At 49.5% G+C, this 13,637-nt stretch overlaps 1 protein-coding gene across 1 annotated transcript in view; it reads left to right on the plus strand.

The window, feature by feature from the left end:
• Window positions 1–13,637, plus strand: part of LOC119977765 (dynein heavy chain domain-containing protein 1-like) — a 459,774-nt gene that overhangs the window by 237,079 nt on the left and 209,058 nt on the right. The window contains exons 21-22 of the mRNA XM_038818968.1: window positions 18–2,909; window positions 5,797–5,935. Of these exons, the coding sequence (XP_038674896.1) occupies window positions 18–2,909; window positions 5,797–5,935 (3,031 nt within the window). The remainder of the gene's footprint in view (window positions 1–17; window positions 2,910–5,796; window positions 5,936–13,637) is intronic.

Raw genomic sequence — 13,637 nt, forward strand, 5'->3', positions numbered from 1 at the left:
CTATGGTGACCTACAAGAAAGGGTGAATTTGACGCCTCCACTGGAGGCTGCTCCAAGCAGCATACCTTGGTTACGGGGCCTGGAGCTGAGAATTCAACAAACTCTCTTCCATTCCCTGGAACGCTGCATCACAGAGAGGAAAGCCTTGACAGGGGAAATAAACAGCCAGATCATCGTGGAACCCTCCAGCAGATCAGACGCCTACAAGGCAGCACAGTTGATGAAGCCAATTTTAAAATTGGTCAGTAGTTTCCCAGTCCAGTGCATCCAGATCGCTGAAGAGGTTTGTTGGCTCAGTGACATAGAGAACGTGTTGTTCAGGAGATCAAGCAGTAAAGAGTGGTTTAAAACCCTCTACAGCACAAAGATTGACAGGTTGGTCATGTGCGTTCGTGGCCTCTGCAAAGAGTCCGTGCAGAGATCTGAGGACCCGCACACCCTGTTCTTACTGAAGTGTTTGGTCCTCATGTCAATCAATCACCGGGATATTGGTGACAATCTCATGGCTTCAAACATCGAATCTAAGACTTCATTTGAATGGCACAAATTCATCAAATATCAATTTCATTTGAACTGGATTTTTCCCAAGAGAGAATCCTCAAAACCATTGGCCAACCAGTTTGGCCATTCAATGCCTGGTGGAGACCAGAGCCAGTTTGGCCTACGATGTTATGTCAACCTCTTGGGAAATAACTATTATTATGACTACGAGTATGTTAGCCCGAAACAGTTGTATGTGCAGACTCCAATGACTGAGAGAATGTGTTTGGCTCTGCTTCTTGCTCTTCAAAACTTTAATCCTTGTGCGCTTGTTGGGTCATGTGGCACTGGGAAGACTTCAACCATCTATCATTTAGCCAAGGTACTTGGCTATCAGCTGGTCATCTTCCATTGCTGTAAGGACATGAACTTGGCTTTCATCACCCGGGTACTAAGTGGTGCCATTCAATCAGGGGCCTGGCTAATCCTGGAAAACATTGACTCTCTGACCCCGGGAGCCTTGTCTATTCTGGGCCAGCACTTGACCACAGTTCAGAATTCCTACAGGGCATTAACCACTAAAGATCATTTCAACACATCCTACAAGGACCATAGTGCTGGTCCTTACAGAAAGGAATTAGGAACAAACCTGATTGATGTAATAGAGAGTGGGAACCTGAATAACAACAGCAGATGTACCTGGAGCTGTGAGGATTTGAGGAGATTTGACCCAACTGCCCTGGGAAGCGTGGTGTTTGCAGGAAATGTTATCTCAGCCAGAGTGAGCTACGGTGCGTTTGTAACTCTTCACAGATTTGATTCAAGTGTCCTGATTCCAGAGAACTTGCGCCTGGTGTTGAGGCCTGTCAGTGTGATCCAGCCAGATGTCAAGGTGATCATTGAAGTGAAACTCCTCTCCATTGGCTTCTTGAAGGCTTCTCATTTATCTGGGAAAATCCTGTCATTCTTCCAGGTTGCAAAGGATTTGGGTTCCATCACGGATTGCTGCCAGTTACCACTGATAGAGAAAGCTTTAAACACTGCAGCAAAAATCCTTTACCAAACCCTGCAGCCAATAAAGAAGGACTCAGAACTGAGGAGCAATGGCCGTTCCAATCCTTCCCAATCTCAGCCAACACAAGCTCAAAATGAACAAAAAGGGGACAGAGGCAACAGTGATACTAGTGGAACCACAACTAACACAGGCACTGGAGAACAATGTCTGTCAGTGTCTCATCAGCAGGTGCTCAATACACGTTCAACAACTGCTGCCTATGAGATATCAGAACTCTCAGAGGATAGCAGAAATATTCCAGCATCTGTACTTGAATCTGAACTCTCCATTGAAGAACATTCAGTTCTGAAAGCTCTTGCCATGATTCTCTTCCCTACTGTGTCAGATGATGATAAACTCTTCAGTTTGAAGGGATTACTGAGAGATATGTTCCCTGAGTCCTGTATGACACATGCTTACCTGGATTCTGATCCCCATCTGCTTTCTGTCATTGAACAGGAGCTGTTGGAGACAGACCATCAGGTGACCAAGCAAACAGTTAAGAATATACTTTCACTTTACCAAGCATTAAAGGTTAGCAAAGGAGTGATCATGTATGGATATTCAGGCAGTGGAAAGACAACGTCATACAGGACTTTGTCAAGGACGATGAACCTTTTGGCTAAAAATGAGTCTCAGGAAACAGGAGATGAGTCTGATTATCCCAGCCCCACACACAGAACGGTGCAAGTCTCTGTCTGTTTCCCAAACAGCCTGTCCATAGAGGAGCTGCTAGGAGTCATGGACAACCAGACCTGGAAGAATGGGATTGTGGCCAAGTGGCTGAGTGGAGTGCAGAGCTGGTCCCAGGCCAGGGCTGTTGTGAAAGAGTTCAAATCGCCCGAGGTTAAATCCTACTGCTGTCCTGAACCACTCCGCTGGATAGTGTTGGATGGTGAACTTTGTTTAGACTGGCTGGGTCCGATTAGCGGTTTGGTATCTCAGAGTCAATCCCTCACTCTTTCCAATGGAGAACAGATCCGCTTGGCAGAATCTACTTCCCTTATCCTAGAGGTCACTGATCTCAGCAATGCCCCCCCATCAGCAGTCACCTGGTGTAACCTGGTGCATTTTCAGGGCAGTGAAATGTGGAAGGCAGTTTTGGATCGCATGATGAACAAGATATACAGTAATTACACTGTGCCACGGGACATGGTACAGGTGTGGACAAGACTCGGTCAGGATCTCATTCCCAACACTCTGACTTTCGTGGAGAAGCACTGTATTTCTGCACTACACTACCAAGCCGACTACGCCATGGTCAAACAAAACAAAGTGGCCCATGGGTTACAAGAAGTAATGACGTTCAGGAACATTCTTCATGCCCTCCTCGACAAACACCTGGCACGTGACCAACAGGGAGAGGATGAAGTGGGTAAGGCCAATTGCCCTCCAGAAAACAGGCAATGTAAAACTGGGAGCAACAGGCAAACACTGACACCATCAAACTGAATTGTGGTCACTATCACCAACCTCCAAACCTGACACCTGTCCTGGTTCATTACCCAGTACCAAATCCAGTACGGCCTCGCCTCTTGTTGGCCTAACTACATATTGTGTCAGGAAACCCTCCTGCACACATTGGACAAAAACGGATCCATCTAAAGTACTCGAACTATAGTATTTCCAGTCAATATTTGGAAAGTTAAAGTCCCCCATAACAACTACCCTGTTACCTTCGCTCCTATCCAGAATCATCTTTACAATCCTTTCCTCTACATCTCTGGAACTTTTCGGAGGCCTATAGAAAACTCCCAACAGGGTGACCTCTCCTTTCCTGTTTCTAACCTCAGCCCATACTACCTCAGTAGACGAGTCCTCATCAAACATTCTTTCTTCCACCGCAATACTGTCCTTGACAGTTAGCATTGCTGCCTACGGCGCTGAGGACCCGGGTTCGAATCCCGGCCCTGGGTCACTGTCCGTGTGGAGTTTGCACATTCTCCCCGTGTCTGCGTGGGTTTCACCCCCACAACCCAAAAGATGTGCAGGATAGGTAGATTGGCCATGCTAAATTGCCCCTTAATTGGAAAAAATAATTGGGTACTCTAAAATTATTTAAAAAAAAAAAAAAAAAATACTGTCCTTGACAAACAATGTCACCCCTCCCCCTCTCTTACCACCTCCCCTGAGCTTACTGAAATATGTAAACCATGGAACCTGCAACAACCATTCCTCGCCCTGTACTATCCATGTCTCCGAAATGGCCACAACATCGAAGTCCCAGGTACCAACCCATGCCGCAAGCTCCCACACCTTATTCCGGATGCTCCTGGCATTGAAGTAGACGCACTTTAAACCACCTTCCTGCCTGCCGGTACACTCCTGCAACCTTGAAACCTGACTCGTGACCTCATTACTCTCAACCTCCTGTATACTGGAGCTACAATTGAGGTTCCCAATCCCCTGCTGAACTAGTTTAAACCCTCCCGAAGAGCATTCGCAAACCTCTCCCCCCAGGATATTAGTACCCCTCTGGTCCAGGTGTAGCCCCTCCCGTTTGTCGAGGTCCCACCTACCCCAGAATGAGCCCCGATTATCCAGGAATCTGAAACCCTCCCTCCTGCACCATTCCTGTAGCCACGTGTTCAACTGCTGTCTCTCCCTATTCCTCGACTCGCTAGCACGTGGCACGGGTAACAACCCAGAGATAATAACTCTGTTTATCCTGGATCTAAATTTCCACCCTAGCTCCCTGAATTCCTGCCTTACATCCCTATCCTTTTTCCTACCTATGTCGTTGCTGCCGATGGGGACCACAACTTGGGGCTGCTCCCCCTCCCCCTTAAGGATCCCGAAAACACGATCCGAGACAGCACGGACCCTGGCACCTGGGAGGCAACACACCAACCGCGAGTCTCTCTCATTCCCACAGAATCTCCTATCTATCCCCCTAACTATGGAGTCTCCAATGAATAATGCTCTACTCCTCTCCACCCTTCCCTTCTGAGCAACAGGGACAGACTCTGTGCCAGAGACCTGTACACCATTCACCCCCCCCCCCCCCCCCCCCCCCCCCCCCCCCCCCCCCCCCCCCCCCCCCCCCCACCCTCACCATTATCCTAAGCGGTATACTTGATACTAAGGGGAACGACCACAGGGGATCCCTGTACTGACTGCTTCCCCCCAGCCCCTCTCACCGTAACCCATCTATCTTCATTCTTCGGAGTAACTACATCCCTGAAGCTTCTATCTATGACCACCTCTGCCTCCCGAATGACCTGAAGTTCATCCAACTCCAGTTCCCTTACACGGTTTCTGAAGAGCTGGAGATGGGTGCACTTCCCACAGGTGAAATCAGCAGGAACACAGACGGCGTCCCTCACCTCAAACATTCTGCAGGAGGAACATTAAACTGCCTTCCCTGACATCACCTCTAGATAACTGCCCAACTTATATACAAGGAACACACCTTCGCAGAAATCCCCACAGTGTAAATCTCCCTCCACACTGTCCCCATCAAACATTCCCAGGACAGGTACAGCACGGGGTTAGATACAGAGTAAAGCTCCCTCTACACTGTCCCCATCAAACACTCCCAGGACAGGGACAGCACAGGGTTAGATACAGAGTAAAGCTCCCTCTGCACTGTCCCCATCAGACACTCCCAGGACAGGTACAGCACGGGGTTAGATACAGAGTAAAGCTCCCTCTGCACTGTCCCCATCAAACACTCCCAGGACAGGTACAGCACAGGGTTAGATACAGAGTAAAGCTCCCTCTGCACTGTCCCCATCAAACACTCCCAGGACAGGTACAGCATGGGGTTAAATAAAGAGTAAAGCTCCCTCTACACTGTCCCCATCAAACACTCCCAGGACAGGTACAGCACGGGGTTAGATACAGAGTAAAGCTCCCTCTACACTGTCCCCATCAAACACTCCCAGGACAGGGACAGCACAGGGTTAGATACAGAGTAAAGCTCCCTCTACACTGTCCCCATCAAACACTCCCAGGACAGGTACAGCACAGGGTTAGATACAGAGTAAAGCTCCCTCTACACTGTCCCCATCAAACACTCCCAGGACAGGTGCAGCACCAACTCTCTGTTCTATTTGTCTATTCTGAATTGTGCGGGGAGCCAGATTTTTTTGGTTAATCTGGTGGTGATGTGTCTCATGGTGTCATTGCTGATATTGTACCCAGAGAGCTAAGATGGTGAATCTCTGGAACTACAGTTCGCGGCTTTGAGAGCCATTAATCATTGATGTCCCAGCCTTGTATTCTTTGGAGGGTGAATGATACTGATGTTTCTATTGAAGGTGTTGACCAGAAAAATCCCTCACCCCTGAACCAGCGTGGCCGCCTCGATGACAGTATCCGACCCATGGACCACATGCTGGCCAGGAGTATTCTCGCGGTGGCTTACATCTGGGCTTTTGGAGGACACCTTCACTTGAGGTACAGTAACTACCCTCAGCCTCAGAATCATTTCCTGTCTTCCTGTCGAAGAGGGAGATAATCTGATTCAAAGATAGGGTATTCTGAGGGGGTTATGACGGATTAGATACTAGCAGCGGGTAGCGAGTTGCGGGAGGAATCTAGACCTCAGGGACACAGTCACATTTCCCCAAGTTTGACCCATATCAATATCTCTTTCTAATGTGATGTTTGGACCTACACAACTTTACAATGCTGCCTGTCTACGTCTCATCAGCAAATCTGAATACAGTTTCCTATCCCAAATCCGAATGCACAGCTTTCTATCCCATCACCTGAGTTGTTAATAAACATGCTGAATAGTTAATACCCCAACACAAATCCTCTCCAGTTTGACAAACAGTCATCCAGACTGGAACGTTCACTCCGTTCTCTGCAGACGCTGTCAGACCTGCAAAGATTGTCCAGTATTTTCTATTTTTGTGCCAGTTAGAATACCCACCCATTATCCCCACTCTCTGGATGCGATTTACCACCCCCCACCCCAGCTGGCAAGATCTCCCATCCCACCAAAGCCTAGAATCCCGGCCCTAGAATCCCGGCCCTAGAATCCCGGCCCTAGAATCCCGGCCCTAGAATCCCGGCTATTGAATCCCGGTCCTAGAATCCCAGCCCTAGAATCCCAGCCCTAGAATCCCGGCCCTAGAATCCCGGCCCTAGAATCCCGGCCATTGAATCCCGGTCCTAGAATCCCGGCCCTAGAATCCTGGCCCTAGAATCCCCCCTCCCCCCCCCCCCCACTTCTGAATCCCAGCCCTAGAATCCTGGCCCTAGAATCCCCCCCCCCCCCCCCCCCACTTCTGAATCCCAGCCCTAGAATCCAGGCCCTAGAATCCTGCCCCTAGAATCCTGCTCGTTAAACCGCCAATTCACTATGAGACCGTGAGAACGAGTGAATATAAGGCTTTATTATCCAGGACCACGCCTGCCAGTGTCTGCTATACAAATGAGTGCCAGCCACAGGTGGCCGGTCTATATATCGCGCCAGGGAGGGTGGAGCCAGAGGCGGAGCCCACTGGGGTTCCAGTACAAGGTCATAGGTCACAGCACTAAACAGACAGTTCATACTTAGGTGAATACATTCACCACACTCACCCCCTGTTAATAAAATCAAGTCCAGTGCGGGTGACGCGGGGTCATCAAATATTCAATCTGTCCGAAGGCTGGATCGTTCTTTTAGACCTCCTCAGCTTTGGCGATGTGGCGGACACGATTGTTGTAGGTGGTGACTCCATGGGGCGTGGTGTCTGGAGCTTGAGCTTCGGTCCGGCGTGTTGGAGACGGTTCAGGAGTGGGGGTAGGTAGGGGGGTGGTGGGTGGCGGCGATGCAGGCACGGGACAATACAGGAGACCCAGGAGGGCGCAAGGGGCGCTGGGGGTGATGGTAGGCAGTGGGGAGGGGGGCACGTTGGCAGGGGAACCAGCTGGCGCCAGGTCCTATAGGGAGACCTTATCTTGCCGTCTGTCCTGATGCGCGACGTAGGCGTACTGGGGGTTGGCGTGCAGCAGCTGGACCCTCTCAACCAGGGGGTCGGTCTTATGGCTCCTCGTGTGCTTCTGGAGAAGGACGGGTCCCGGAATTGTCAGCCAGGATGGAAGCGAGACCCCGGAGATGGACTTCCTAGGGAAGACAAACAAATGGTCATGAGGGGTCTCGTTCGTGGCTGTGCAGAGAAGTAATCTAATGGAGTGGAGCACATCGGGGAGGACCTCCTGCCAGCGGGGGCTCGGGAGACTTCTAGACCGGAGGGCCAGAAGGACAGCCTTCCATACCGTCGCATTCTCCCTCTCCACCTGTCTGTTTCCCTGCAGGTTATAGCTTGTAGACCTGCTCGAGGCGATGCCCTTACTGAGCAGGTACTGCGCAGCTCATCACTCATGAACGATGTGCCCCGGTCGCTGTGGACGTACACAGGGAAACCGAACAGCGTGAAGGTGCTGTGCAGTGCCTTTATAACAGTGGCTGAGGTCATGTCGGGGCAGGCGGCAGCGAAGGGGAAGCGGGCGTACTCACCAACGATGGTTAGGAAGTATACATTACGGTTGGTGGAGGAGAGAGGCCCTTTGAAGTCAATACTGAGGCGCTCAAAGGGCCGGGATGCCTTTACCACTGGGACTTGTCTGGCCGGTAGAAGTGTGGTTTACACTCTGCGCAGACATGATAGCCCCTGATCATGGCCTTGACCTCCTCAGTGGAGTAGGGCAGATTGCGGGCCTTAATAAAGTGGGTAAGCCAGGTGACCCCCGGGTGACAAAGGTCATCGTGGATAGCCCGAAGTCGGCTATCTTGCGCACTGGCACATGTGCCGCAGGGCATCTGGCGGCTTATTGAGCTTCCCAGGACGATACTTGATATCGTAATTGTAGCTGGAGAGTTCGATCCTCCACCTCAAGATTTTGTTATTCTTAATTTTGCCCCATTGTGCGTTGTCAAACATAAAGGCAACCGGCCGCTGGTCGGTGACGAGGGTGAACCTCCTACCGGCTAGATAGTGCCTTTAGTGCCGCACGGCTTCCACTATGGCTAATGCTTCCTTCTCAACCGAGGAGTTTCGGATCTCGGAAGCGTGGAGGGTTCTAGAGAAGAATACTACTGGCCTGCCCACCTGGTTGAGGGTAGCAGCCAGGGCGACATCTGACATATCACTCTCTACCTGGAAGGGGACGGACTCGTCCACCGCGTGCATTGCGGCCTTGGTGATGTCGGCCTTGATGCGGCTGAAGGCCGAGCGGGCCTCAGCTGTCAGGAGAAATGTGGTGGTTTTAATAAGTGGCCGGGCTTTGTCCGCATAGTTGGGGACCCACTGGGCATAGTGGGAGAACAGCCCCAGGCATCGTTTGAGGGCCTTGAGGCTGTGGGGAGGGGGGAGCTCCGTGAGAGGGCACATGTGGTCGGGGTCAGGCCCTCAGACTCCGTTCTCCACGACGTAGCCGAGGATGGCTAGTCGGGTAGTGCGGGAAACGCACTTCTCTTTCCTATATGTGAGGTTGAGGGATTGGGTGGCCTGGAGGAACCTCTGAAGGTTGGCGTCATGGTCCTGCTCATCATGGCCTCAGATGGTAACATTGTTAAAGTACGGCTGTGTAGCCCGCAACCCGTACTGGTCCACCATTCTGTCCATCGTTCTCTGAAAGACAGAGACCCGAAAGTTAGTGACGCCGAAAGGGACCCTGAGGAAGTGGAAGAGTCGGCCGGCTGCTTCACAGGCAGTGTAGTGGCGCTTTTCCGAGCAGATCGGGAGCTGGTGGTAGACAGACTTCAGATCAACCGTTGAGAACACCCGGTACTGTGCGATCTGGTTGACCATCTCCACTATTGAAGTTCAGCTAAACTTCTCTTTGAAGTTTAGGTATTTTTTGAGTCATCGATTAGCTGAGGTCTGTATAAAAGACAGACAGAGAGCGCACTCAGTAAGCTAGCGCTTTTCCAGGAGACACATCCGGAGTGAGACTCATCTAGAGTGGGGATTGCAACTTGGTAATTTCGTGCAGTGAGGTAATTCGGTGCAGAGTGTGAGGAGGTGCTTTTCAACCCTGGTAAATGACTGGTAAGTAGTTTTTCTTTTCATTCTTTTCATTGTCTAATTTATTTATTTTTATTTTGAAATTGTTGTTGTATAAGTTTACCTAAGGTTTAAGACATGGCAGGAGATCCCAGACTCGTGTCATGCTCCTCGTGTGCGATGTGGGAGCTCAGGGACACGTCCACTGTCCCTGGCTCCTTCACGTGCAAGAAGTGTGTTCAGTTGCAGCTCTTGTTAGACCGCATGACGGCTCTGGAGCTGCGGATGGACTCACTTTGGAGCATCCGCAATGCTGAGGAGGTCGTGGATAGCACGTTTAGCGAGTTGGTCACACCGCAGGTGAAAATTAATGAGGGAGATAGAAAATGGGTGACCAAAAGAAAGAGCAAGAGTAGGAAGGCAGTGCAGGTGTCCCCTGCGGTCATCTCCCTGCAAAACAGATATACCGCTTTGGATACTGTTGAGGGAGATGGCTCACCAGGGGAAGGCAGCAGAGGCCAGGTTCATGGCACCGTGGCTGGCTCTGCTGCACAGCAGGGCAGGAAGAAAAATGGCAGGGCTATAGTGATAGGGGACTCGATCGTAAGGGGAATAGACAGGCGGTTCTGTGGACGCAATCGAGACTCCAGGATGGTATGTTGCCTCCCTGGTGCAAGGGTCAAGGATGTCTCGGAGCGGCTGCAGGACAGTCTGGGGGTGGAGGGTGAACAGCCAGCTGTCGTGGTGCACATAGGCACCAACGATATAGGTAAAAAACGGGATGAGGTCCTACAAGCGGAATTCAGGGAGTTAGGAGTTAAACTAAAAAGTAGGACCTCCAAGGTAGTAATCTCAGGATTGCTACCAGTGCCACGAGCTAGTCAGAGTAGGAATGTCAGGATAGATAGGATGAATGCGTGGCTCGAGAGATGGTGCAAGAGGGAGGGATTCAAATTCCTGGGGCATTGGAACGGGTTCTGGGGGAGGTGGGACCAGTACAAACCGGACGGTCTGCACCTGGGCAGGACTGGAACCGATGTCCTATGGGGGGTGTTTTCTAGAGCTGTTGGGGAGGGTTTAAACTAATGTGGCAGGGGGATGGGGACCGATGCAGGAAGTTGGAAGGTAGTAAAACAGGGACAGAGCAAAAGGAAGTAAGGGGAAAAGTGCAAGGCAGAGAAGACATAGTCAAAAATCTAAAAGGGCGACAGTACAAGGTACAGTGACTGAGGGGAGCTCAGTGAATAGGCCCAGTAATAACAAAAGGAATAAAACTGGAGATGTTAAGATTCAAAACAGAGTAAAAAAACCAACATAAGTGTACTTTACCTGAATGCTCGTAGTATTCGGAATAAAGTAAATGAGTTGATGGCACAAATCATCGTAAATGACTATGCTTAGTGGCCATTATTGAAACATGGTTAAAGGATGGTCACGACTGGGAGCTAAATATCCAAGGGTATCAAACTATTCGGAAGGACAGAGTGGATGGTGGTGTTGTGCTGTTATTTAAGGATGACATCCGGGCAATAGTAAGGGATGACATCTGTGCTATGGAGGATAAGGTTGAATCCATTTGGGTGGAAATCAGGAATAGTAAGGTGAAAAAGTCACTGATAGGAGTAGTCTATAGGCCACCAAATAGTAACGTTATGGTGGGGCTGGCAATAAACAAAGAAATAACTGATGCATGTAGAAATGGTACAGCAGTTATCATGGGGGATTTTAATCTACATGTCGATTGGTTTAACCGGGTCGGTCAAGGCAACCTTGAGGAGGAGTTTATAGAATGTATCCGCGATAGTTTCCTCGAACAGTATGTAATGGAACCTACGAGGGAACAAGCGGTCCTAGATCTTATCCTGTGTAATGAGACAGGATTGATTCATGATCGCATAGTTAGGGTTCCTCTCGGAAGGAGCGATCACAATATGGTGGAATTTAAAATACAGATGGAGGGTGAGAAAGTAAAATCAAATACTAGTGTTTTGTGTTTAAACAAAGGAGATTACAAAGGGATGAGAGAAGAACTAGCTAAGGTAGACTGGGAGCTAAGACTTTATGGTGGAACAGTTGAGGAACAGTGGAGAACCTTCCAAGCGATTTTTCACAGTGCTCAGCAAAGGTTTATACCAACAAAAAAGAAGGACGGTAGAAAGAGGGAAAATCGACCGTGGATATCTAAGGAAATAAGGGAGAGTATCAAATTGAAGGAAAAAGCATACAAAGTGGCAAAGATTGGTGGGAGACTAGAGGACTGGGAAATCTTTCGGGGGCAACAGAAAGCTACTAAAAAAGCTATAAAGAAGAGTAAGATAGAATATGAGAGTAAACTTGCTCAGAATATAAAAACAGACAGTAAAAGTTTCCACAAATATATAAAACAAAAAAAAGAGTGGCGAAGGTAAATATTGGTCCTTTGGAGGATGAGAAGGGAGTTTTAATGATGGGAGATGAGGAAATGGCTGAGGAACTGAAGAGGTTTGTTGGGTCCGTCTTCACAGTGGAAGACACAAATAACATGCCAGTGACTGATAGAAATGAGGCTATGACAGGTGAGGCTATGACAGCTAATGGGGCTAAAGGTAGACAAGTCTCCTGGCCCTGATGGAATGCATCCCAGAGTGCTAAAAGAGATGGCTAGGGAAATTGCAGATGCACTAGTGATAATTTTCCGAAATTCACTAGACTCTGGGGTGGTCCCGGTGGATTGGAAATTAGTAAACGTGACACCACTGTTTAAAAAAGGAGGTAGGCAGAAAGCAGGAAATTATAGGCCAGTGAGCTTAACTTCGGTAGTAGGGAAGATGCTGGAATCTATCATCAAGGAAGAAATAGCGAGGCATCTGGATAGAAATTGTCCCATTGGGCAGACGCAGCATGGGTTCGTAAAGGCAGGTCGTGCCTAACTAATTTAGTGGAATTTTTTGAGGACATTACCAGTGTAGTAGATAATGGGGAGCCGATGGATGTGGTATATCTGGATTTCCAGAAAGCCTTTGACAAGGTGCCACACAAAAGGTTGTTGCATAAGATAAAGATGCATGGCATTAAGGGTAAAGTAGTAGCATGGATAGAGGATTGGTTAATTAATAGAAAGCAAAGAGTGGGGATTAATGGGTGTTTCTCTGGTTGGCAATCAGTAGCTAGTGGTGTCCCTCAGGGATCCGTGTTGGGCCCACAATTGTTCACAATTTACATAGATGATTTGGAGTTGGGGACCAAGGGCAATGTGTCCAAGTTTGCAGATGACATTAAGATGAGTGGTAAAGCGAAAAGTGCAGAGGATACTGGAAGTCTGCAGAGGGATTTGGATAGGTTAAGTGAATGGGCTAGGGTCTGGCAGATGGAATACAATGTTGACAAATGTGAGGTTATCCATTTTGGTAGGAATAACAGCAAACGGGATTATTATTTAAACGATAAAATATTAAAGCATGCCGCTGTGCAGAGAGACCTTGGTGTGCTAGTGCATGAGTCACAGAAGGTTGGTTTACAGGTGCAACAGGTGATTAAGAAGGCAAATGGAATTTTGTCCTTCATTGCTAGAGGGATGGTGTTTAAGACTAGGGAGATTATGCTGCAATTGTATAAGGTGTTAGTGAGGCCACACCTGGAGTATTGTGTTCAGTTTTGGTCTCCTTACTTGAGAAAGGACGTACTGGCGCTGGAGGGTGTGCAGAGGAGATTCACTAGGTTAATCCCAGAACTGAAGGGGTTGGATTATGAGGAGAGGTTGAGTAGACTGGGACTGTACTCGTTGGAATTTAGAAGGATGAGGGGGGATCTTATAGAAACATATAAAATTATGAAGGGAATGGCGGCTCCCATCGGTCTCGCGTGTCGGACGGCGCCGGAGCCGACGGCCAAGATGACGGCCCCCCTGAGTTGCACGTGTCGGTCGGTGTTGGAGCCGGCGGCCATGATGGCAGCCCCCACGAGTCGCACGCGGCTGATGACACATCTGAATGGGGCGTTCCCGGCTGGCACGCAGCCACATTGCGGGGTCTGCGGGCCTGTGAATCCACGGGTCGGGCCTGGTGAGTTTTCGACTTCTAGGCTTTAGGACGGCCCAGACAGACTCTGGCAAAGTGTCCCTTTTTGCCACAGTCGCTGCACATCGCAATGCGGGCTGGGTAACGCTGCCGGGGGTGTTGCCC

Source organism: Scyliorhinus canicula, chromosome 14 (assembly GCF_902713615.1).
Source record: "Scyliorhinus canicula chromosome 14, sScyCan1.1, whole genome shotgun sequence".
Classification (NCBI taxonomy): domain Eukaryota; kingdom Metazoa; phylum Chordata; class Chondrichthyes; order Carcharhiniformes; family Scyliorhinidae; genus Scyliorhinus; species Scyliorhinus canicula.